The 20,593-nt window shown below is 58.9% G+C and overlaps 1 protein-coding gene and 1 long non-coding RNA gene across 6 annotated transcripts in view; both read right to left on the bottom strand.

Annotated features, from left to right (window-relative positions):
* Positions 1-149: 149 nt before the first annotated feature.
* The window catches only part of ILVBL (ilvB acetolactate synthase like), a 35,324-nt gene continuing 14,880 nt past the window's right edge, over positions 150-20,593 (bottom strand). For 3 of the 5 annotated variants that reach the window (XM_032094545.1, XM_032094543.1, XM_032094541.1), the window contains exons 6-14: positions 19,529-19,640; positions 18,615-18,714; positions 12,775-12,872; positions 10,737-10,873; positions 10,436-10,662; positions 10,019-10,111; positions 9,391-9,759; positions 7,922-8,036; positions 6,197-6,324 (exon numbers count right to left, since the gene is read on the bottom strand). In XM_032094545.1, the coding sequence (XP_031950436.1) occupies positions 6,290-6,324; positions 7,922-8,036; positions 9,391-9,759; positions 10,019-10,111; positions 10,436-10,662; positions 10,737-10,873; positions 12,775-12,872; positions 18,615-18,714; positions 19,529-19,640 (1,286 nt within the window). In that variant the 3' untranslated portion in view covers positions 6,197-6,289. Of the gene's footprint in view, positions 1,289-2,790; positions 2,897-4,445; positions 4,518-4,919; positions 4,991-6,154; positions 6,325-7,921; positions 8,037-9,167; positions 9,320-9,390; positions 9,760-10,018; positions 10,112-10,435; positions 10,663-10,736; positions 10,874-12,774; positions 12,873-18,614; positions 18,715-19,528; positions 19,641-20,593 lie in introns of those variants that run through there. The other 2 variants (XM_032094546.1, XM_032094544.1) reach the window with 2 other exon arrangements.
* Positions 13,572-14,075, bottom strand: LOC116437119. Its single transcript, XR_004237178.1, has 3 exons — positions 14,024-14,075; positions 13,886-13,964; positions 13,572-13,786 (listed from the first exon to the last, which is right to left on the bottom strand). It is a non-coding gene; the product is annotated as an uncharacterized LOC116437119 (long non-coding RNA).

Below are 20,593 nucleotides of genomic sequence, written 5' to 3'. Positions count from 1 at the left end.
CCCCAAATTTGGGGTCCTGGGAAAAGGGAAACTGAGGCAGGGAAAGCCCAAAAATCCCGGGAAAAAACCCCCAAAATTCCCCAAATTTGGGGTCCCGGGGGAGGGAAGTCCCCGCTGCCTCTCCCCCCATCGATGTCACCAGACGCCACTTGGGGACATCAGAGCTCTTTATTCCCACGGGGGTGGCAGCGCCCGAAGTGTCCCCAGCGTGTCCCCAAGGGAGGTGGCAGTGCCCAAAATGTCCCCAAAGTGCCTAAAGTGTCCCCAAGGGGGGTGGCAGCGCCCGAAATGTCCCCAAAGTGCCCAAAGTGTGCCCCAAGTGTCCCCAAAGTGTCCCCAAGGGAGGTGGCAGCACCCAAAGGGTCCCCAAAGGGTCCCCAAAGTGTCCCCAAGGGAGGTGGCAGCGCCCAGAGTGCCACCTGAGGAGGGGCGGCAGTACCCAAAGTGTCCCCAAAGTGTCCCCAAGGGAGGTGGCAGCACCCAAAGGGTCCCCAAAGTGTCCCCAAAGTGTCCCCAAGGGAGGTGGCAGCACCCAAAGGGTCCCCAAAGGGTCCCCAAAGTGTCCCCAAGGGAGGTGGCAGCGCCCAAAGTGTCCCCAAAGTGTCCCCAAAGTGTCCCCAAGAGAGGTGGCAGCGCCCAAAGTGTCCCCAAAGTGTCCCCAAAGTGCCCAAAGTGTCCCCAAAGTGTCCCCAAAGTGTGCCCAAGGAGGGTGGCAGTGCCCAGAGTGTCCCCAAAGTGTCCCCTGGGGTTGGGGACAGTGCCCCAAGTGTCCCCTGGAGGGGTGACAGTCCCCTGGGGTGAAGTGACAGTCCCCAAAATGTCCCCTGCCACCCCTTGGGGCCACTCTGGTGCCACCTTGGTGCCACCTTGGTGACCCTTGGTGACCGCTGGTGACCCTTGGTGCCACCTTGGTGACCCTTGGTGACACCTGGTGACCCTTGGGAATGCTCTGGTACCACTCTGGTGACCCTTGGTGACCCTTGGTGCCACTTGATGCCACTCTGGTGACCCTTGGGGACCCTTGGTGCCACTCTGGTGACCCTCGGTGACCCTTGGTGACCCTTGGTGACCCTCGGGGACGCTCACACGGACACGGAGCCCTCGCGGAAGTCGCTCTGGCCCAGGAGGGCGTTGATGAGGACGGGGTGGCCTCGGTGGCACTCGGCCTGTGCCGCCCTCAGCACGGCCACCACCCTGTCCCCTGCGCTGTCCTCGGTGTCCTCGGTGTCCCCGGCGCTGTCCAGGACGAAGCCTCGGCCCCCCAGTGCCACCGCCACCGCGTGGTAATCTGGGGACAGAGGTGGCACCGTCACCGCCCCGGGGGTGGCACTGTCACTGCCGGGGGTGGCATTGTCACCAGGGAGGGACAGAGGTGGCACTGTCACTGCTGGGGGTGGCACTGTCACTGCTGGGGGTGGCATTGTCACCAAGGAGGGACAGAGGTGGCACTGTCACTGCTGGGGGTGGCACTGTCACTGCTGGGGGTGGCATTGTCACCAAGGGGGTGACAGGGGGTGGCACTGTCACTTCTGGGGGTGGCATTGTCACCAGGGAGGGACAGAGGTGGCACTGTCACTGCTGGGGGTGGCACTGTCACCGGGGGGGACAGAGGTGGCACCGTCACTGCTGGGGGTGGCACTGTCACCGGGGGGTGACACGGGGTGGCACTGTCACTGCTGGGGGTGGCACTGTCACTGCTGGGGGTGGCATTGTCACCAAGGGGGTGACAGGGGGTGGCACTGTCACTTCTGGGGGTGGCATTGTCACCAGGGAGGGACAGAGGTGGCACTGTCACTGCTGGGGGTGGCACTGTCACCGGGGGGGACAGAGGTGGCACCGTCACTGCTGGGGGTGGCACTGTCACCGGGGGGGTGACACGGGGTGGCACTGTCACTTCTGGGGGTGGCATTGTCACCAGGGAGGGACAGAGGTGGCACTGTCACTGCTGGGGGTGGCACTGTCACCGGGGGGGACAGAGGTGGCACCGTCACTGCTGGGGGTGGCACTGTCACCGGGGGGGTGACACGGGGTGGCACTGTCACTTCTGGGGGTGGCACTGTCACCGGGGGGGTGACACGGGGTGGCACTGTCACTTCTGGGGGTGGCATTGTCACCAGGGAGGGACAGAGGTGGCACTGTCACTGCTGGGGGTGGCACTGTCACCAAGGGGGTGACAGGGGGTGGCACTGTCACTTCTGGGGGTGGCATTGTCACCAGGGAGGGACAGAGGTGGCACTGTCACTGCTGGGGGTGGCACTGTCACCGCCCTGGGCGTGGCACTGTCACCGGGGGGGGGGTGACAGGGGGTGGCACTGTCACTGCTGGGGGCGGCACTGTCACCGCCCTGGGCGTGGCACTGTCACCGGGGGGGGGGTGACAGGGGGTGGCACTGTCACTGCTGGGGGTGGCATTGTCACCAGGGAGGGACAGAGGGACGATGCCACCATTGTCACCGCCCCGGGGGTGGCATTGTCACCAGGGAGGGACAGAGGTGGCACCGTCACCGCCCTGGGGGTGGCATTGTCACTGCTGGGGGTGGCATTGTCACCGCCCTGGGGGTGGCATTGTCACCAGGGAGGGACAGAGGTGGCACTGTCACTGCTGGGGGTGGCATTGTCACCGGGGGGGGGTGACAGGGGGTGGCACTGTCACTGCTGGGGTGACACGGGGACACCGGGGGTGGCCTGAGCTGGTGTCCCCTCGGTGTCCCCTCAGTATCCCCCTGCTGTCCCCAGTGTCCCCTCCCTGGTCACTCAGTGGTCACTCAGTGGTCACTCAGTGGTCACTCACCGCTGTAGGCCAGCCCGCAGCCCACGGCGCTGCCCAGCAGGGGGAGCTGCTCGCGGCTGATCTGGGTCCAGCCGGCGTCATTCCCGACCAGGGCGATCACCGGCACCTGGGGACAGAGAGGACAGCGGTGACACAGAGGGGACAGCGGGGACACAGAGGGGACAGCGGGGACACAGAGGGGACAGAGGGGACAAAGCGGGGACAGAGGGGACACAGAGGGGACAGAGGGGACAGAGGTGACACAGAGGGGACAGAGGGGACACAGAGGGGACAGCGGGGACACAGAGGGGACAGAGGGAACACAGAGGGGACAGCGGGGACAAAGCGGGGACAGAGGGGACACAGAGGGGACAGAGGGGACAGAGGTGACACAGAGGGGACAGAGGGGACACAGAGGGGACAGAGGGGACAGAGGTGACACAGAGGGGACAGAGGGGACACAGAGGGGACAGAGGGGACAGAGGTGACACAGAGGGGACAGAGGGGACAGAGGGGACAGAGGTGACACGGAGGGGACAGAGGGGACACAGAGGGGACAGAGGGGACAGAGGTGACACAGAGGGGAGAGAGGGGACAGAGGGGACAGCGGTGACACAGAGGGGACAGAGGGGACACAGAGGTGACACAGAGGGGACAGAAGTGACACAGAGGGGACAGCAGGGACACAGAGGGGACAGAGGGGACACAGAGGGGACAGAGGCGACACAGAGGGGACAGCGGGGACAAAGCGGGGACAGAGGGGACACAGAGGGGACAGAGGGGACAGAGGTGACACAGAGGGGACAGAGGGGACACAGAGGGGACAGCGGGGACAAAGCGGGGACAGAGGGGACACAGAGGGGACAGAGGGGACAGCGGGGACACAGAGGGGACAGAGGGAACACAGAGGGGACAGCGGGGACAAAGCGGGGACAGAGGGGACACAGAGGGGACAGAGGGGACAGAGGTGACACAGAGGGGACAGAGGGGACAGAGGGGACAGAGGTGACACGGAGGGGACACAGAGGGGAGAGAGGGGACAGAGGGGACAGCGGTGACACAGAGGGGACAGAGGGGACACAGAGGTGACACAGAGGGGACAGAAGTGACACAGAGGGGACAGCAGGGACACAGAGGGGACAGAGGGGACACAGAGGTGACACAGAGGGGACAGCAGGGACACAGAGGGGACAGAGGCGACACAGAGGGGAGAGAGGGGACAGAGGGAACAGAGGGGACAGAGGTGACACAGAGGGGACAGAAGTGACAAAGTGGGGACAGAGGTGACACAGGGGACAGCAGGGGACAGAGGTGACACAGAGGGGACAGAGGTGACAAAGCGGGGACAGAGGTGACACAGCTGAGACAGGTGACACCCCCGGGACAGCGGGGACAGAGGTGACACAGCGGGGACAGAGGACAGGTGACACCCCCAGGGCTCCACCCAGGGACAGGGAGGGGACAGGGGACAGGTGACACTCCCAGGACAGGGACAGGTGACACTCCCAGGACAGGGACAGGGATAGGGACAGGTGACACCCTGGGGACAGGGAGGGGACAGGGGACAGGTGACACCGCGGGGACAGGGAGGGGACAGGGGCCAGGTGACACCCCCGGGGCCGGGTGACACCGCGGGGACAGGGAGGGGACAGGGGCCAGGTGACGGCGACAGCGACCTTGTGGCGCACGAAGGTGTCGAACTCCATCAGGCTGAAGCCCAGGGAGCCGTCCCCGTACAGGACCCACACCTGGGGACCGTCCCCAAATGTCACCGCTGTCCCCAGCGGGTGGCCCTGGGCACCCTCTGAACCACCCCCACCCCCCGTGTCCCCCAGTGCCACCACCCTGCCCCAGTGCCACCCCTCCGTGTCCCTCACACCCTCCTTGTCCCTCCCAGTGCCACCACCCTCCGTGTCCCCGTAGTGCCACCATGTCCCCCCCAGTGCCACCACCCTCCGTGTCCCCGCAGTGCCACCCCATGTCCCCAGTGCCCCTCCGTGACCCCTCCCCATGTCCCCAGTGCCACCACCCCCCGTGTCCCCCTCCCCCCCACACTCCCTGGTGTCCTTCCCACCCCACATCCCCCCAATGTCCCCTCTGTCCCCCATGTCCCCGATGTCCCCCCCATCCCCCGCTGTCCCCGCTGTCACCTCCGCCTCGGGCCGGCACAGTTTGGCCCCGAGCGCGAATCCTCCGCCCACGCCCAGGGTGCCGAAGGGACCTGCCGGGACAGCGCGGGGACAGCGCGGGGACATCAGCGGCCACTGCACCGGCCGGGGCCGGCCGAGTCCCGGAGCTGTCCCCGCGTGTCCCCGCAAGGTTTGACCGTGTCCCGGAGCTGTCCCCGCGTGTCCCCGCAAGGTTTGACCGTGTCCCGGAGCTGTCCCCGAGCTGTCCCCGCGTGTCCCGGAGCTGTCCCCGCGTGTCCCCACAGGGTTTGACCGTGTCCCGGAGCTGTCCCCGAGCTGTCCCCGCGTGTCCCGGAGCTGTTCCCGCGTGTCCCCACAAGGTTTGATCGTGTCCCGGAGCTGTCCCCACGTGTCCCGGAACTGTCCCCGAGCTGTCCCCGCGTGTGCCCGAGCCGTCTCCGCGTGTCCCCGCAAGGTTTGACCGTGTCCCCGAGCTGTCCCCGAGCTGTCCCCCCGTGTCCCCGAGCTGTCCCTGCGTGTCCCCACAGGGTTTGATCGTGTCCCGGAGCTGTCCCCGCATGTCCCGGAGCTGTCCTGGAGCTGTCCCCGCGTGTCCCAACAGGGTTTGATCGTGTCCCGGAGCTGTCCCCGCGTGTCCCGGAGCTGTCCTGGAGCTGTCCCCGCGTGTCCCCTCAAGGTTTGATCATGTCCCGGAGCTGTCCCCGCGTGTCCCGGAGCTGTCCTGGAGCTGTCCCCGCGTGTCCCAACAGGGTTTGATCGTGTCCCGGAGCTGTCCCCGCATGTCCCGGAGCTGTCCCCGAGCTGTCCCCGCGTGTCCCCACAGGGTTTGACCGTGTCCCGGAGCTGTCCCCGCGTGTCCCCTCAAGGTTTGATCATGTCCCGGAGCTGTCCCCGCGTGTCCCCTCAAGGTTTGATCATGTCCCGGAGCTGTCCCCGCGTGTCCCCTCAAGGTTTGATCGTGTCCCCGAGCTGTCCCCGCGTGTCCCCACGCAGTCTGGCCGTGTCCCTGCAGGGTCTGGCCGTGTCCCCACGGGGTCCGGCCGTGTCCCTGTGGGGCTGGGCCATGTCCCCACACTGCCTGGCCGTGTCCCTGCGTGTCCCCACGTGGTCCGTGTGTGTCCCCGTGGGATCCAGCCGTGTCCCCACGCTGTCCCTGGGTGTCCCTGCAGTGTCCCCCCCCGTGTCCTGTGGGATCCGGCCGTGTCCCCGCACTGTCCCCGCGGGGGCGGCCATACCGGGGTCCAGCCAGGCCAGCGGCCGGCGGGGTCGGACGATGTAGGCGGCCGTGCCCACGAAGTCGCCTCCGTCGGCCACCAAGAGGCTGTGGGGTGGCAACACCTGGTCCACGGCCTGCAGCAGCGCCAGCGGGTTCAGGTGACACGGAGGGGACACCGCGGCCTTGTCCCTGCAGGAAAAGGGCAATGAGGAGGGGTCTGACCCCAAAACCCCAATGAGGAGGGGGTCTGACCCCAAAACCCCAATGAGGGGGGGGGGTCTGACCCCAAAACCCCAATGAGGGGGGGTCAGACCCCAAAACCCCCAATGAGGAGGGGTCTGACCCCAAAACCCCAATGAGGGGAGGGGTCTGACCCCAAAACCCCAATGAGGGGGGGTCAGACCCCAAAACCCCCAATGAGGAGGGGTCTGACCCCAAAACCCCAATGAGGGGAGGGGTCTGACCCCAAAACCCCAATGAGGGGGGGTCAGACCCCAAAACCCCCAATGAGGAGGGGTCTGACCCCAAAACCCCAATGAGGGGGGAGTCTGACCCCAAAACTCCAATGAGGAGGGGTCTGACCCCAAAACCCCAATGAGGGGGGGTCACACCCCAAAACCCCCAATGAGGAGGGGTCTGACCCCAAAACCCCCAATGAGGAGGGGTCTGACCCCAAAACCCCAATGAGGCGGAGTTTGACCCCAAAACCCCAATGAGGAGGGGTCAGACCCCAAAACCCCCAATGAGGGGGGGATCAGACCCCAAAACCCCCAATGAGGAGGGGGTCAGACCTGAAAACCCCCAATGAAGGGGGGATCAGACCCCAAAACCCCCAATGAGGAGGGGTCTGACCCCAAAACCCCCAATGAGGGGGGGATCAGACCCCAAAACCCCCAATGAGGAGGGGGTCAGACCCCAAAACCCCCAATGAAGGGGGGATCAGACCCCAAAACCCCCAATGAGGAGGGGTCTGACCCCAAAACCCCAATGAGGCGGAGTTTGACCCCAAAACCCCAATGAGGAGGGGTCAGACCCCAAAACCCCCAATGAGGGGGGGATCAGACCCCAAAACCCCCAGTGAGGAGGGGTCAGACCCCAAAACTCCAATGAGGGGGGATCTGACCCCAAAACCCCCAATGAAGGGGGGATCAGACCCCAAAACCCCCAATGAGGAGGGGGTCAGACCCCAAAACCCCCAATGAAGGGGGGATCAGACCCCAAAACCCCCAATGAGGAGGGGGTCAGACCCCAAAACCCCCAATGAGGAGGGGGTCAGACCCCAAAACCCCCAATGAGGGGGGGATCAGACCCCAAAACCCCAATGAGGGAGGGGTCAGACCCCAAAACCCCCAATGAGGAGGGGTCAGACCCCAAAACTCCAATGAGGCGGAGTCTGACCCCAAAACCCCAATGAGGAGGGGGTCAGACCCCAAAACCCCCAATGAAGGGGGGATCAGACCCCAAAACCCCCAATGAGGAGGGGGTCAGACCCCAAAACCCCCAATGAAGGGGGGATCAGACCCCAAAACCCCCAATGAGGAGGGGGTCAGACCCCAAAACCCCCAATGAGGAGGGGTCAGACCCCAAAACCCCCAGTGAGGAGGGGTCTGACCCCAAAACCCCCAATGAGGAGGGGGTCAGACCCCAAAACCCCCAATGAGGGGGGGATCTGACCCCAAAACCCCCAATGAGGGGGGGGTCTGACCCCAAAACCCCATTTCCTTGTCCCCCACCCCCATCCCTGTCGCCATCCTGGTCCCAGCTGTCCCCGTTCCTGTCCCCTCACCGGTTCCGCTGCTCCTTGTTCCTCTCGGCCTCTCGGAGCCGCTCCAGCCACTCCCGGGGGCAGGAGAAATCCTGGAGGCTCCGGGCCAGCGCCACCATGAAGGACGCGGGGTCACCTGCGGGACCCCAGAGTGTCACCAGGGACTGGCCCAGCTGGGGACGGCCCCAAACCGGCCCCATTTGGCCCCAAAACCAGCTCTGTTGGGAGCCCCAAACTGGCTCCATTTGGCCCCAAAACTGGCTTGGTTGGGGCGCCAAAACTGTTCTGTTGGGGCCCCAAACTGGCTCCGTTGAGGCCCCAAACTGGCTCAGTTTGACCCCAAAACCAGCTTGGCTTGACCCCAAATGTGCCTCAGCTGGGGCCCCAATCTGGCTTGGTTTGACCCTAAAAGTGGCTCAGTCGAGGTCCCCAACTGGCTCAGTTTGACCCCAAAAGCGGCTCCATCCAGATCCCAAAGCAGCCCCGTTTGGCCCCAAAAGCGGCTTGGTTGAGGCCCCAAACTGGCTCGGTTTGACCCCAAAAATGGCTTGGTTGGGACACCCCAAACCAGCTCAGTTCGATCCCAAAAATGGTGCACTTGAGACTTCAAACTGGTTCTCTTTGACCCCAAAACCAGCTCGGTTTGACCCCAAATGTGTCTCATTTGGGGCCCCAACCTGGCTCAGTCTGGCCCCAAAACCAGCTCGGTTGAGGCCCCAAATTGGCTCCGTTTGACCCCAAAACCAGCTCAATTTGACCCCAACCCCAGTTCAGTCAAAGCCCCAAACTGGTTCAGTTTGACCCCAAAACCAGCTCAGTCAAGGACCCAAACTCTTGGTTTGGCCCCAAAAGTGGCTTGGTTGGGACCCCCAAAACCAGCTCAGCCATGACCCCAAACTGGCTCGGTTTGACCCCAAAACCAGCTCAGTTGGGGACCCAAAACTGCCTCAGTTTGACCCCAAAACTGCCTCATTCTGACCCAAAACCGCCTCTTTTTGACCCCAAAACCACCTCATTGTGACCCAAAACCGCCTCATTCTGACCCCAAACCGCCTCATTCTGACCCAAAACCACCTCATTTGTGACCCCAAAGTCCCGATTTGTGTCCCCAAAGTCCCGATTTGTGTCCCCACTGTCCCCGGCTTCCAGAAGACGTCGGAATTGCGCAGCAGCTGCGTCCGGTTGCGGTTTGACCCAAAACCGCCTCATTTTCACCCCAAACCGCCTCTTTTTGACCCGAAAACCACCTCTTTTTGACACCAAACCGCCTCATTTTGACCCCAAACCGCCTCTTTTTGACCCCGAACTGCCTCACTTGTGTCCCCACTGTCCCCGGCTTCCAGAAGACGTCAGAATTGCGCAGCAGCTGCGTCCGGTCGCGGTTTGACCCAAAACCACCTCATTCTGACCCAAAACCACCTCACTTGTGACCCCAAAGTCCCGATTTGTGGCCCCAAAGTCCCGATTTGTGTCCCCACTGCCCCCCTGACCTTGCAGGGCCAGCCGCGGCTTCCAGAAGACGTCGGAATTGCGCAGCAGCTGCGTCTGGTCGCCGTTTGACCCAAAACTGCCTCATTCTGATGCCAAAACCGCCTCATTCTGGCCCAAACCACCTCATTTCTGACCCCAAACCACCTCATTCTGGCCCAAACCACCTCATTTTGATCCCAAACCGCCTCATTCTGACCCAAAACCGCCTCATTCTGACCCAAACCCACCTCATTTGTGACCCCAAAGTCCCGATTTGTGTCCCCAAAGTCCCGATTTGTGTCCCCACTGTCCCCGGCTTCCAGAAGACGTCGGAATTGCGCAGCAGCTGCGTCCGGTCGCGGTTTGACCCAAAACTGCCTCATTCTGACCCCAAAACCGCCTCTTTTTGACCCAAAACCACCTCATTCTGACCCAAAACTGCCTCACTTGTGACCCCAAAGTCCCAATTTGTGTCCCCAAAGTCCCGATTTGTGTCCCCACTGCCCCCCTGACCTTGCACGGCCAGCCGCGGCTTCCAGAAGACGTCGGAATTGCGCAGCAGCTGCGTCTGGTCGCCGTTTGACCCAAAACTGCCTCATTCTGATGCCAAAACCGCCTCATTCTGGCCCAAACCACCTCATTTCTGACCCCAAACCACCTCATTCTGGCCCAAACCACCTCATTTTGATCCCAAACCGCCTCATTCTGACCCAAAACCGCCTCATTCTGACCCAAAACCACCTCATTTGTGACCCCAAAGTCCCGATTTGTGTCCCCAAAGTCCCGATTTGTGTCCCCACTGTCCCCAGCTTCCAGAAGACGTCGGAATTGCGCAGCAGCTGCGTCCGGTTGCGGTTTGACCCAAAACCGCCTCATTTTCACCCCAAACCGCCTCTTTTTGACCCGAAAACCACCTCTTTTTGACCCCAAACCGCCTCATTTTGACCCCAAACCGCCTCTTTTTGACCCCGAACTGCCTCACTTGTGTCCCCACTGTCCCCGGCTTCCAGAAGACGTCAGAATTGCGCAGCAGCTGCGTCCGGTCGCGGTTTGACCCAAAACCACCTCATTCTGACCCAAAACCACCTCACTTGTGACCCCAAAGTCCCGATTTGTGGCCCCAAAGTCCCGATTTGTGTCCCCACTGCCCCCCTGACCTTGCAGGGCCAGCCGCGGCTTCCAGAAGACGTCGGAATTGCGCAGCAGCTGCGTCCGGTTGCGGTTGACGGCCACCACGGCGGTGCCGCGGCCGAAGAGGCGGCCGTAGGACAGGCGGAAATCGCAGACTGTCCCTTGGGGAGGGGACAGCGAGGGCTCAGGAGGGGACAGGGGACGCTCGGGGCTGTCCCCGTGTCCCCACAGGTACCTGCCAGCAGCACGAGGTCGGCGTCGCGCAGGGCGTCGCGGCGGTTCTGCCGCAGCAGCAGGGGACACTCGGGGGACAGCAGCCCCCGCGCCGCCCCGCCCAGGTAGCAGGGGACACCCAGGGACTCCAGGGCCGAGCTGGGGACAGGGGAGGGGTCAGTGGGAACGGCCTGGGGGGGCCAAACTGGCTCCGTTTGGACCCAAACGGGCTCGGTTTGGACCCAAAAGTGGCTACATTTGGATCCAAAAATGGCTACATTTGGATCCAAAAACGGCTCCATCCTGATCCCAAACTGGCTCCATTTGGACCCAAACGGGCTCGGTTTGGACCCAAAAGTGGCTACATTTGGATCCAAAAATGGCTACATTTGGATCCAAAAATGGCTCCATCCAGATCCCAAACTGGCTCCGTTTGGACCCAAACTGGCTCGGTTTGGACCCAAAAGTGGCTACATTTGGATCCAAAAATGGCTACATTTGGATCCAAAAACGGCTCCATTTGGATCCAAAAACGGCTCCATCCTGATCCCAAACTGGCTCCATTTGGACCCAAAAACGGCTCCGTTTGGATCCAAAATTGGCTCCATCCTGATCCCAAACTGGCTCGGTTTGGACCCAAACTGGCTCAGTTTGGCCCCAAAATTGGCTCCATCCAGATCCCAAACTGGCTCGGTTTGGACCCAAAAACGGCTCCGTTTGGACCCAAAAACGGCTCCATCCAGATCCCGAACTGGCTCCGTTTGGACCCAAAAACGGCTCCATCCAGATCCCAAACTGGCTCGGTTTGGATCCAAAATTGGCTCCATTTGAACCCAAAATCGGCTCCATCCTGATCCCAAACTGGCTCGGTTTGGACCCAAACTGGCTCAGTTTGGCCCTAAAATTGGCTCCATCCAGATCCCAAACTGGCTCGGTTTGGACCCAAAAACAGCTCCGTTTGGACCCAAAAACGGCTCCATCCTGATCCCAAACTGGCTCCGTTTGGACCCAAAAACGGCTCCATCCTGATCCCAAACTGGCTCGGTTTGGATCCAAAATTGGCTCCATTTGAACCCAAAATCAGCTCCATCCTGATCCCAAACTGGCTCGGTTTGGACCCAAAAACGGCTCCATTTGGATCCAAAATCGGCTCCATCCAGATCCCAATCTGGCTCCGTTTAGCCCCAAAATCGGCTCCATCCTGATCCCAAACTGGCTCCGTTTGGCCCTAAAAGTGGCTGCATCCTGATCCCAAACTGGCTCGGTTTGGCCCCAAAAACGGCTCCATCCAGATCCCAAACTGGCTCGGTTTGGCCCCAAAAACGGCTCCATCCTGATCCCAAACTGGCTCGGTTTGGCCCCAAAATTGGCTCCATCCTGATCCCAAACTGGCTCCGTTTAGCCCCAAAATCGGCTCCATCCTGATCCCAAACTGGCTCCGTTTGGCCCCAAACTGGCTCCGTTTGGCTCCAAAATCGTCTCCATCCAGATCCCAAACTGGCTCTGTTCGGACCCAAAATTGGCTCCATCCAGATCCCAAACTGGCTCCGTTTGGCCTCAAAATCAGCTCAACTGGGGGCCTAAACTGGCTCAGTTTGGACCCAAAACTGGCTCGGTTTCATCCCGAACTGGTTCGGTTTGGCCCCAAAAATGGCTCGGTTTGGCCCCAAAAACGGCTCCATTTGGCCCCAAAATCAGCTCCATCCAGATCCCAGTCCATCCTAAATCTCTCCCAGTCCTTCCCAGTCCATCCCAATCCCTCCCAGTCCCTCCCAATCCCCTCCCAATGCCTCCCAGTCCCTCCCAGTCCATCCCAGTCCCTCCCAATGTATCCCAGTCCCTCCCAGTCCCTCCCAATCCCTCCCACTCCTTCCTAGTTCCTCCCAGTCCATCCCAATCCCACCCAATCCCTCCCAGTTCATCCCAATCCCTCCCATTCCCTCCCAGTCCATCCTAATGTATCCCAGTCCCTCCCAATCCCTCCCAGTCCATCCTAATGTATCCCAGTCCCTCCCAATCCCTCCCAGTCCATCCCAGTCCCTCCCAGTCCGGCCGCTCACCGCAGCTCCTCGGCCGGCGTGGGGGGCAGCAGGGCCTGGCTGCCCACGAGCACCAGCGGCCGCCGGGCGCGGCTGAGCAGCTCCGCACAGCGCTGGACCTGGATTAACCCCAAAGAGCCGGGATTAACCCCAAAGAGCCAGGATTAACCCCAAAGAGCCAGGATTAACCCCAAAACCCGCCTTAGACAGCCCCAATCCTGGATTAACCCCAAAGAGCCAGGATTAACCCCAAAGAGCCAGGATTAACCCCAAAACCCACCTTAGACAGCCCCAATCCAGGATTAACCCCAAAGAGCCAGGATTAACCCCCAAAGAGCCGGGATTAACCCCAAAACCCGTCTTAGACAGCCCCAATCCTGCATTAACCCCAAAGAGCCAGGATTAACCCCAATGAGCTGGGATTAACCCCAAAACCCACCTTAGACAGCCCCAATCCGGGATTAACCCCAATGAGCCAGGATTAACCCCCAAAGAGCCGGGATTAACCCCAAAGAGCCAGGATTAACTCCAAAACCCGCCTTAGACAGCCCCAAACCTGGATTAACCCCAATGAGCCGGGATTAACCCCAAAACCCGTCTTAGACAGCCCCAATCCTGCATTAACCCCAAAGAGCCGGGATTAACCCCAAAACCCGCCTTAGACAGCCCCAATCCTGGATTAACCCCAAAGAGCTGGGACTAACCCCAAAGAGCCAGGATTAACCCCAAAGAGCCAGGATTAACCCCAAAACCTACCTTAGACAGCCCCAATCCTGGATTAACCCCAAAGAGCCGGGATTACCCCCAAAGAGCCAGGATTAACCCCAAAGAGCCGGGATTACCCCCAAAGAGCCAGGATTAACCCCAAAACCCGCCTTAGACAGCCCCAATCCTGGATTAACCCCAAAGAGCCGGGATTAACCCCAAAGAGCCAGGATTAACCCCAAAACCCGCCTTAGACAGCCCCAATCCTGGATTAACCCCAAAGAGCCGGGATTAACCCCAAAGAGCCAGGATTAACCCCAAAACCCGCCTTAGACAGCCCCAATCCTGGATTAACCCCAAAGAGCCGGGATTAACCCCAAAGAGCCAGGATTAACCCCAAAGAGCCAGGATTAACCCCAAAACCCACCTTAGACAGCCCCAATCCTGGATTAACCCCAAAGAGCCGGGATTAACCCCAAAGAGCCGGGATTAACCCCAAAACCCGCCTCAGACAACCCCAATCCGGGATTAACCCCAATGAGCCGGGATTAACCCCAAAACCCACCTTAGACAGCCCCAATCCTGGATTAACCCCAAAGAGCCAGGATTAACCCCAATGAGCTGGGATTAACCCCAAAACCCACCTTAGACAGCCCCAATCCAGGATTAACCCCAATGAGCCGGGATTAACCCCAATGAGCTGGGATTAACCCCAAAACCCACCTTAGACAGCCCCAATCCTGGATTAACCCCAAAGAGCCGGGATTAACCCCAAAGAGCCGGGATTAACCCCAAAACCCACCTTAGACAGCCCCAATCCTGGATTAACCCCAAAGACCCAGGATTAACCCCAAAGAGCCGGGATTAACCCCAAAACCCACCTTAGACAGCCCCAATCCGGGATTAACCCCAATGAGCCGGGATTAACCCCAAAGAGCTGGGATTAACCCCAAAGAGCCAGGATTAACTCCAAAACCCGCCTTAGACAGCCCCAAACCTGGATTAACCCCAATGAGCCGGGATTAACCCCAAAACCCGTCTTAGACAGCCCCAATCCTGCATTAACCCCAAAGAGCCGGGATTAACCCCAAAACCTGCCTTAGACAGCCCCAATCCTGGATTAACCCCAAAGAGCCAGGATTACCCCCAAAGAGCCGGGATTAACCCCAAAACCCGCCTTAGACAGCCCCAATCCTGGATTAACCCCAAAGAGCCCAAATTAACCCCAAAGAGCCCAAATTAACCCCAAAACCCGCCTTAGACAGCCCCAATCCTGCATTAACCCCAAAGAGCCAGGATTAACCCCAAAGAGCCAGGATTAACCCCAAAACCCACTTTAGACAGCCCCAATCCTGGATTAACCCCAAAGAGCCGGGATTACCCCCAAAGAGCCAGGATTAACCCCAAAACCCACCTTAGACAGCCCCAATCCTGGATTAACCCCAAAGAGCTGGGATTAACCCCAAAGAGCCAGGATTAACCCCAAAACCCGCCTTAGACAGCCCCAATCCTGGATTAACCCCAAAGAGCCGGGACTAACCCCAAAGAGCCAGGATTAACCCCAAAACCCACCTTAGACAGCCCCAATCCTGGATTAACCCCAAAGAGCCGGGATTAACCCCAAAGAGCCAGGATTAACCCCAAAACCTGCCTTAGACAGCCCCAATCCTGGATTAACCCCAAAGAGCCGGGATTACCCCCAAAGAGCCGGGATTAACCCCAAAGAGCCAGGATTAACCCCAAAACCCGCCTTAGACAGCCCCAATCCTGGATTAACCCCAAAGAGCCGGGATTAACCCCAAAACCCGCCTTAGACAGCCCCAAACCAGCCGGGATTAACCCCAAACAGCCCAAATTAACCCCAAAACCCGCCTTAGACAGCCCCAAACCAGCCTTAGACAGCCCCAAACCAGCCGGGATTAACCCCAAACAGCCAGGATTAATCCTAAACCAGTCGGGATTAACCCCAAACAGCCCAAATTAACCCCAAACCAGCCCGGTTTAGACAGCCCCAAAACCAGCTCATCCCAAACCCTTCAATCCCATCCCAACCCCATCCCAACCCCTTCAATCCATCCCAAAACCCCCAATCCATCCCAAAAACCCACCCCAAACCCATCCCAAAATCCCCCAATCCATCCCAAAACCCCTCAACTGCACCCCAAAGCCATCCCAAACCTTTCAATCCCATCCCAACCCCATCCCAACCCCTCCCAATCCATCCCAATCCATCCCAAACCCCTCCAATCCATCCCAAACCCATTCCAACCCCCCCCAATCCATCCCAAACCCCTCCAATCCATCCCAAAACCCCCAATCCATCCCAAACCCACCCCAAACCCCTCCAATCCATCCCAAACCCATCCCAACCCCCCCAAACCCATCCCAAACCCCTCCAATCCATCCCAAACCCACCCCAAACCCCTCCAATCCACCCCAAACCCATCCCAAAACCCCCAATCCATCCCAATCCATCCCACCCCCCCCAATCCATCCCAAACCCATCCCAAACCCCCCCAAAACCCCACAATCCATCTCGAATCCCCCAATCCATCCCAATCCCATCCCAAACCTATCCCAATCCACCCCAAACCCATCCTAAAAACCCTCAGTCCATCCCAAATCCCCTCAACCCCACCCCAAATCCCTTCAACCCATCCCAAACCCATCCCAAAACCCTCAATCCCATCCCAAAATCCCCCAATCCATCCAAAACCCCCCCAAAAAATCCATCCCAAACCCTTCAATCCATCCCAATCCCACCTCAACCCCATCCCAAACCCCCCCAATTCATCCCAAACCCTTCAATCCCATCCCAAAACCCCCCAAAAACCCATCCCAATCCATCCCAAACCCATCCCGAAACCTCAATCCCACCCCAATCCCATCCCAATCCCATCCCAAACCCCCCCAATCCATCCCAATCCCATCCCAAAACTCCCCCAATCCCACCCAACCCCATCCCAAAACCCCCCCAATCCCACCCAACCCCATCCCAAAACCCCCCAATTCATCCCAAACCCTTCAATCCCACCCCAAAACCCCCCAAAACCCCATCCCAATCCATCCCAAACCCATCCCAAAACCTCAACCCCATCCCAATCCCATCCCCAAGACCCCAATCCCATCCCAACCCCATCCCAACCCCCCCAAATCCATCCCAATCCCATCCCAAAACTCCCCCAATCCCATCCCAAACTCATCCCAATCCACCCCAAACCCATCCTAAAAACCCTCAGTCCATCCCAAATCCCCTCAACCCCACCCCAAAGCCCCTCAACCCATCCCAAACCCATCCCAAAACTCTCAATCCCATCCCAAAATCCCGCAATCCCTCCAAAACCCCCCCAAAAAATCCATCCCAAACCATTCAATCCCATCCCAACCCCACCCCAATCCCATCCCAAAACCCCCCAGTTCATCCCAAACCCTTCAATCCCATCCCAAAACCCCCCCAAAACCCATCCCAACCCCATCCCAAACCCCAATCCCATCCCAACCCCATCCCAAACCCCAACCCCATCCCAAACCCCAATCCCATCCCAACCCCATCCCAAACCCCAATCCCATCCCAAACCCATCCCGAAACCTCAATCCCATCCCAACCCCATCCCAACCCCATCCCAACCCCATCCCAACCCCACCCAACCCCATCCCAACCCCATCCCAACCCCATCCCAACCCCATCCCGAAACCCCCCCATCATATCCCAAATCAACCCCACCCCAAACCGCCCCCAAATCCCTCCAATCCCATCCCAAAACCGGACCCCAAATCCATCCCCAACCCCTCAACCCCATCCCAAGTCCCCCCATTTTGGGGTTTTCCCCCCACTTTTGGGGTTTTCCCCCCAGTTTTGGGGTGATCGCCCCAGCTTTGGGGTTTTCCCCCCGGTTTTGGGGTTTTCACCCCATCTTTGGGGTTTTCCCCCCGGTTTTGGGGTTTTCACCCCATTTTTGGGGTTTCCCCCCTGTTTTTGGGGTTTTCCCCCCAATTTGGGGTTTTCACCCCATTTTTTGGGGTTTTGCCCGGCTTTAAGGGTTTTCACTCCGGTTTTCAGGTTTTCGCCCCATTTTTGGGGTTATCTCCCCGTTTTTGGGGGTTTCCCCCATTTTTTGGGCTTTCACCCCATTTTTTGGGGTTTTCCCCCCAGTTTTGGGGTTTTCCCCCGCTTTTGGGGTTTTCACCCCATTTTTGGGGTTATCGCCCCAGCTTTGGGGTTTTCCCCCCGGTTTTGGGGTTTTCCCCCCGGTTTTGGGGTTTTCACCCCTTTTATGGGGTTTTCCCCCCATTTTTTGGGGTTTTCACCCCATTTTTGGGGTTTTCCCCCCACTTTTGGGGTTTTCACCCCATTTTTTGGGGTTTTGTCCCGGCTTTAGGGTTTTCCCCCCGGTTTTCAGGTTTTTGCCCCATTTTTGGGGTTATCTCCCCGTTTTTGGGGTTTTCCCAATTTTTTGGGGTTCTCCCCATTTTTTGGGGTTTTCCTCCCAGTTTTGGGGGTTTCCCCCCACTTTTTGGGGTTTTCCCCCCATTTTTGGGGTTATCACCCCAGCTTTGGGGTTTTTCCCCTCGTTTTTGGGCTTTTCCCGTTTTTGGGGTTTTCCCCCCACTTTTGGGGTTTTTCCCCCACTTTTGGGGTTTTCACCCCTTTTATGGGGTTTTCCCCCCGTTTTTGGGGTTTTCACCCCATTTTTGGGGTTTTCCCCCCACTTTTGGGGTTTTCACCCCTTTTATGGGGTTTTCCCCCCGTTTTTGGGGTTTTCACCCCATTTTTGGGGTTTTCCCCCCACTTTTGGGGTTTTCACCCCTTTTATGGGGTTTCCCCCCCGTTTTTGGGGTTTTCCCCCCACTTTTGGGGTTTTCCCCCCATTTTTGGGGTTATCACCCTGCCTTTGGGGTTTTCCTCCCGTTTTCAGAGGTTTTTCCCCGCTTTTGAGATTTTCTGCCCCTTTTTGGGGTTTTCCCCCCAGCTTTGGGGATTATGAGGTTTTCGCCCTGTTTTTGGGGTTTCCCCCCTGTTTTTGGGATTTTCCCTCTGTTTTGGGGGGTTTTCGCCCCATTTTTGGGGGTTTTCCCCCTGTTTTTGCGGTTTTCACCCTGTTTTTGTGGTTTTCGCCCCATTTTTGGGGTTTTCGCCCCGTTTTGGGGTCCCGCACCTGCTCGGGGGCGGCCGTGGGGACGCGCAGGGGCAACGGCGTCGGGTCCCGCGGCTCCCAGGCCCCCGCGAAGAGATCCTGGAGGTAATTCCCGAGGTACCTGCGGGGATTTGGGGTTTTTGTGGGATTTGGGGCTTTTTGGGGTTTTTCTGGGGTTTTGGGGGGATTTTTTTGGGAGCGGGAGGAGGTTTTGGGGGGCTTTTTGGTTTTTTTTGGTGGGATTTGGGGTTTTTTGGGTTTTTCTGGGGTTTTTGAGGGGGAGGTATTTTGGGGGATTTGGGGTTTTTTTGGGATGTTTGTGGGATTTGGGGTTTTTTGGTTTTTCTGGGGTTTTTGGGGGGGAAGTTTTTGGGGGAGAGGTCTTTTGGGGGGTTTGGGGTCTTTTTTCAGGATTTTGGGGGGTTCTTTTGGGGGGTTTGGGGGCTTTTGGGGTTTTTCTGCGGGTTTTTGGGGATTTGGGGGGGGCTTGTTTTTGGGGGGGAGGCTTTTTGGGGGTGGTTGGGGTTTTTTGGGTTTTTGTGGGATTTGGGTTTTTTTTGGGGGTTTTATGGGATTTTTGGGGGGCTTTTTTGGGAGGGTTGGGGTCTTTTTTGGTTTTTTTTTGGTTTTGGGTTTTTTTTTGGTTTTTTGGGGGAGTTTTTGGGGGATTTTTTGGGGGTTGGGGCTTTTTTTGGAGGTATTTTGGGGGGATTTTGGGGGGGAGGGTTTGGGGTTTTGTGCTTTTTTTGGGGTTTTGGGTTTTTTTGGGGGGGGTTGGGTTATTTGTGGGTTTTTTGGGGTTTTTTTTGGGGGGGGTTGGAAATTTTTGTTGGTTTTTGGGGGATTTGTGGGGTTTTTTCCTGGGTTTTTTTTTTTGGGTTGGGGTTTTTTTTGGGGGGGGTTCTTTGGGGTTTTTTTGGGGGGGTTCCTCTCACCACTGGACGAGTTTCCCCCGCAGCCCCCGCGGGGTTTTGGGGCCCCCGATCTCCTTCTGGACCACGTGGAAGGGGTAGAGGACATCGATGGGCAGCTCCACGAACACGGGGCCTACGGGGACCCCAAAATCCTTTTGGGGGGGGGGTCTGAGCCCCTCGATCCCAAAAAACCCCAAAAAACCTCCAGAAACTGGCTCCAAAGCCCTCAAACAGCCCCAAAACCATCCCGGTGTCCCCAACCCCAAAGTTCCATCCCCAGACACCCCAAAACCCCAAATCCCATCCCAAAACACCCCCAAATCCATGGGGGTCACCCCAAATCCCACCTGATCCCAAATTCCATCCCCAGACACCCCAAAATCCCAAATCCCATCCCAAAATACCCCAAATCCAGGAGGGGTCACCCCAAATCCCACCTGATCCCAAATTCCATCCCCAGAGACCCCCAAAAATCCCAAATCCCATCCCAAAACCCCCCCAAATCCCACCTGATCCCAAACCTCCATCCCCAGACACCCCAAAATCCCATCCCAAAATCCCCCCAAATCCAGGAGGGGTCACCCCAAATTCCACCTGATCCCAAACCTCCATCCCCAGACACCCCAAAATCCCAAATCCCATCCCAAAATCCCCCAAATCCAGGAGGGGTCACCCCAAATTCCACCTGATCCCAAATTCCATCCCCAGACACCCCAAAATCCCAAATCCCATCCCAAAACCCCCCAAATCCCACCTGATCCCAAACCTCCATCCCCAGACACCCCAAAATCCCATCCCAAAACCCCCCAAATCCAGGAGGGGTCACCCCAAATTCCACCTGATCCCAAATTCCATCCCCAGACACCCCAAAATCCCAAATCCCATCCCAAAACCCCCCAAATCCATGGGGGGGTCACCCCAAATCCCACCGGGTGCCCCAAAAGTGCCTTAGGGGGGTTCCCTCCCCAAATTTCTCACTGGGGGAATTCTCGGATTCCTCCCATCCCAAACTCCCCTCCATGGGAATTTTGGGATTCCTCCCATCCCAAACTCCTCTCCATGGGAATTTCGGGATTCCTCCCATCC

The sequence above is a fragment of the Corvus moneduloides genome, chromosome 32 (genome assembly GCF_009650955.1).
Source record: "Corvus moneduloides isolate bCorMon1 chromosome 32, bCorMon1.pri, whole genome shotgun sequence".
Classification (NCBI taxonomy): Eukaryota; Metazoa; Chordata; class Aves; order Passeriformes; family Corvidae; genus Corvus; species Corvus moneduloides.
The sequence above is the reverse complement of the archived record's forward strand: the minus strand, read 5'-3'. Positions and strand labels throughout refer to the sequence as shown.